General features: G+C 69.0%; 1 protein-coding gene across 1 annotated transcript in view; it reads left to right on the top strand.

Moving 5' to 3' along the window:
• Positions 1 to 1398, top strand: part of LOC106890542 (tubulointerstitial nephritis antigen-like) — a 21807-nt gene that overhangs the window by 18525 nt on the left and 1884 nt on the right. Inside the window, exons 9-11 of the mRNA XM_014946443.1 lie at positions 160 to 167; positions 273 to 409; positions 1001 to 1151. Coding sequence (XP_014801929.1) covers positions 160 to 167; positions 273 to 409; positions 1001 to 1151 — 296 coding nt within the window. The remainder of the gene's footprint in view (positions 1 to 159; positions 168 to 272; positions 410 to 1000; positions 1152 to 1398) is intronic.

Here is a 1398-nt window from a genome sequence, read left to right as displayed (position 1 = left end):
GGGGGATACCCCCACAACGGGGTGCCCCAAAACCTCCCCCCCCCGCCTCACTGCCCTGCCTTTCCAATGCAGGTGGGGAGAAGAGCAGCTGCCTGATGGCCAGACCCAAAAATACTGGGTGAGTGTTGGTGTGGGTGTCATGAGTTTGTTGGGGCTCAGATGTTGGGGTGGGTGGAAGTGCCTGCTTCCCCCGGGTGGGATCCAGCTGAGGTAGGGGTTCAGGGGAGGGGGTTCAACTGGGGGCTGAGCCGTGTCCCCTCTCCCCTCTGCAGACGGCGGCCAACTCCTGGGGCACGGCGTGGGGCGAGGGCGGCCATTTCCGCATCGCCCGCGGCGTCAACGAGTGCGAGGTGGAGACCTTCGTGGTGGGCGTCTGGGGCCGCGTCAGCGTGGAGGACATGCCCCACAAGTGATCACCTCGCTGCCTGCGGGGCTCCCCACACACACGCCGGGGGCCCCCCCAGCCCCGCGGGTGTCCTTGTCCCTAAAATGGCCCTGCCCAGCACCCGCAGCCCCTCCGTCCCCTCCCGGGGGGCAGCCGGGCAGGGGGATGGGGTTGTCCCCCGGGTCCCCGTCCCCGGTGTGTCCCCGCTGTGCTGACGCGGCAGCTGGGTGCAGTGGTGCGTGCGGCCGGGGGGGCCCCGTCCCTCATCCCGGGGGATTTACCCACTAATCCCCCCGGGCCGGGCTCGGCTGGGCTTTGGTGGCAACCGGGGGCTCTTCCAAGGCAGCCCCCCACCCCCCCAGCAGCTTCACCACCCTCCTCCCAGCACTGGTGGCCGTGGGGCTGGGGGAGCACCGCAGTGGGACCCCCAGGGCTCCTGCACCCCCATATTTGCTCCCCTCACCCCAGGGAGCCGGGGGGGGGTGTGTGAAATGACCCAGCGGTGCCCGGGGGGGGCTCAGCCATGGCCCTGGGGCTGGAGGAGCCCCGAGGCTGGGTGTTGCCAGCTGGGGATGGGGTCCCCACCGTCCCCCCACCTTGCCTGTCCCTAACCAGCCAGGAGAGCCAGCCGGCAGCACAGCCCTGCATGATGCACAGCCGCTCCACGGGCAGGGGCAAGCGCCAGGCCACCGCTCGCTGCCCCAACCCCCAGACCCACGCCAACGACATCTACCAGTCCACCCCCGCCTACCGCCTCTCCTCCAGCGTGAGTGCCCGCGGGGACGGGGATGGGGATGGGGGAATGGGGATGGGATGGGCAGAGCCACCCGGTGTGGGTGAAGCAGGAGCCCTTTGGTGTGGGGAGCGGGAAGGGGCTTGGCTCAGGGTGGTTTTTTCCTGGGAAAGTTTGGAAATGAAGCTGGGGAAAAAAATAAACCCAACAAAACTCTGCTGCCAAGCCCCCAGGGGAGCTGCTCTTCCACCTGGTGCCTCCACAGCACCCCCCCCCCTGC

The sequence above is a fragment of the Calidris pugnax genome, unplaced genomic scaffold (genome assembly GCF_001431845.1).
Source record: "Calidris pugnax isolate Ruff unplaced genomic scaffold, ASM143184v1 scaffold113, whole genome shotgun sequence".
In the NCBI taxonomy this organism is placed as follows: domain Eukaryota; kingdom Metazoa; phylum Chordata; class Aves; order Charadriiformes; family Scolopacidae; genus Calidris; species Calidris pugnax.
Note: the sequence above shows the minus strand (reverse complement) of the source record. Positions and strands in the feature narration are given on the sequence as shown.